Genomic DNA, 1,978 nt, shown 5'->3' on the forward strand with positions numbered 1-1,978 from the left:
TCTCGAAAGTGTCTTGAAGGGTATCGAATTCAGTGACTCATAATCAGGTTTTGGGCCTTGCTTTTCATCGTACAGTTTACTAAAGAAACCGAATACCTCCTTTTTGATTTCCTCAGGCTTTTCACTCCAGGATCCATTTATATGCATTCCATGAATATTAGAACAATTATATCTTCTTCGGATTGAGGCATGAAAAAAGGCTGTGTTTTCGTCCCCGTCTGTGATCCATTTGTTTCGAGCTTTCTGCTTAAGCATCTCTGACTTTTCTTGTTCTTTTTTTAACCAACGAACGCGAGTTTTGATCTAATTTTCTTTCTCAACTTCGGACAGGTTACCACTATCTGCTTTCTCTTCCAGGAGCATTGTTTCTGTTTTTAATGATTCAATCTCGCGATCTAATGCTCCATATTTGGACTTGCTCCAAATTCGTAGGGCCTCTTTTACCCTTTTTAGCTTATCCCTGAATCTGCAGTCCTCCTTAAAACCGAACACCTCTGAATTCCAAGCATCTATAACGATTTTTTCAACCTCCTTCGATTCCAACCATAAGTCAAAAAGTTTAAACAGTTTTGGACCGAAATCCACGTCTGAAACTCTGATTACTATCGGACTGTGATCCGAAGTACCTCGATCAAGTGCAATGGCAGCGACATCCCCCCAGGTCTGCAAAAAGAGATCATTAACTAGGAAACGGTCCAATTTACTGAATTTGGTTCCATTGTCGCTGATCCTTGTGAACCTTTTCCCTAATAGAGGTATTTCGATTAGTTGCGAATTCTCTATGAAGCTGTTGAAAAGTTTAGCTCGGCTTTCAATGAATTTGCAATTTTTCCTTTCTTCTTGGTATCGTACTTCATTAAAGTCACCACCTAGTACCCACTCCACCTCATTTGAGTATTGCATCAACTGTTCCAAACTAACCCACATTTTCTTTTTTTCCTCGTCGGTATGTGGTCCATAGACATTTACCACAATCGATTCCCTATCCTTTCCTGTCCACTTTCCTTTGATTGCTAAAAGGTTATGTTTTTCTACAGCTTCGTTGACATCAAAACGAGTCGGATCCCAAATGATTAGCATCCCTCCTGACTTCCCAACTTTTGGTTTTTGAATAAATTTAAAATTTGGGGATCCCCAAATTTGTTCAATCCAACTGTTGTTTACCGAGTTACATTTGGTTTCCTGAAGCAAAACAATATCAGGGGATTCTTTTATTCGAAGACGTTTAAACCAACCGATCTTACTTCCTTCTTTTCCAGTGCCACTGAAAGTTCGAATGTTAAAAGACATAATCTTCATGGAGAACTCATTAAAACGATATGAATGTACCAGAAGTTATTGGGCAGGTTCCTCACAATGAACTCCCAATTTTGCTCCGAAATCCTTTAAACCTACGCTATCCGAAGAAGTATGTGAATTGCTCGATGCTTTTTGTTTCTCCTTTATTGTTGTTGATTTCGATTTTTGTTTGGGTTTTTTGGAAACGTTTCTAGCAAGGTGTTTGAAATGCAGGATGCGTGAAGTACCAGGCCTTTTTCGAGCTTTATTTCTTGCCGTTGTCAGTGGTGAATTTGGATTGGCGTTGCTATGAGTGGATTTCGCTTCATCTGCTTGGGTATGATTTCTGTGTGGTGAATTTGGGTATTATTTTTTCTATACCCGTCACACCTGTTAACAGAGTTGGGAACATGTTAACGTTGCCTGTTAACGGAGTTGAGTTTCTTTCACTGATTATATGTGATTTGTTTGATATGTATGTATGTATTGTATGTGTGTTTGTCAATATGGCTATTATTTTTGGATTGATGTCTAGATCATGATCAGTTGACGAAGGTGGAAGTTTGGTTAATTGCTAGGATTTTGGTTATGAGTGTGTGTGAATTTTTATCTATTGTCCTATTGATGCAATGGAATATATGTATGAACGTAATTCGACATGTTTTAGTTAGATCGATGAAGGTTAATATAGAAGAAACCC

The 1,978-nt window shown here is 38.3% G+C and overlaps 1 protein-coding gene across 1 annotated transcript; it reads right to left on the minus strand.

The window, feature by feature from the left end:
• Positions 1 to 303: 303 nt before the first annotated feature.
• Positions 304 to 1,290, minus strand: LOC139874525 (uncharacterized). The gene has a single exon (XM_071861948.1). The coding sequence runs from the start codon at positions 1,288 to 1,290 to the stop codon at positions 304 to 306; it is 987 nt and encodes a 328-aa protein (XP_071718049.1).
• Positions 1,291 to 1,978: the final 688 nt, after the last annotated feature.

This window comes from Rutidosis leptorrhynchoides, chromosome 11, assembly GCF_046630445.1.
Source record: "Rutidosis leptorrhynchoides isolate AG116_Rl617_1_P2 chromosome 11, CSIRO_AGI_Rlap_v1, whole genome shotgun sequence".
In the NCBI taxonomy this organism is placed as follows: Eukaryota; Viridiplantae; Streptophyta; class Magnoliopsida; order Asterales; family Asteraceae; genus Rutidosis; species Rutidosis leptorrhynchoides.

What these genes read in the sequence shown, in the direction of transcription:
- LOC139874525 (XM_071861948.1), bottom strand. Translation starts at nt 1,290, where the DNA reads ATGTCTTTTAACATTCGAACTTTCAGTGGCACTGGAAAAGAAGGAAGT.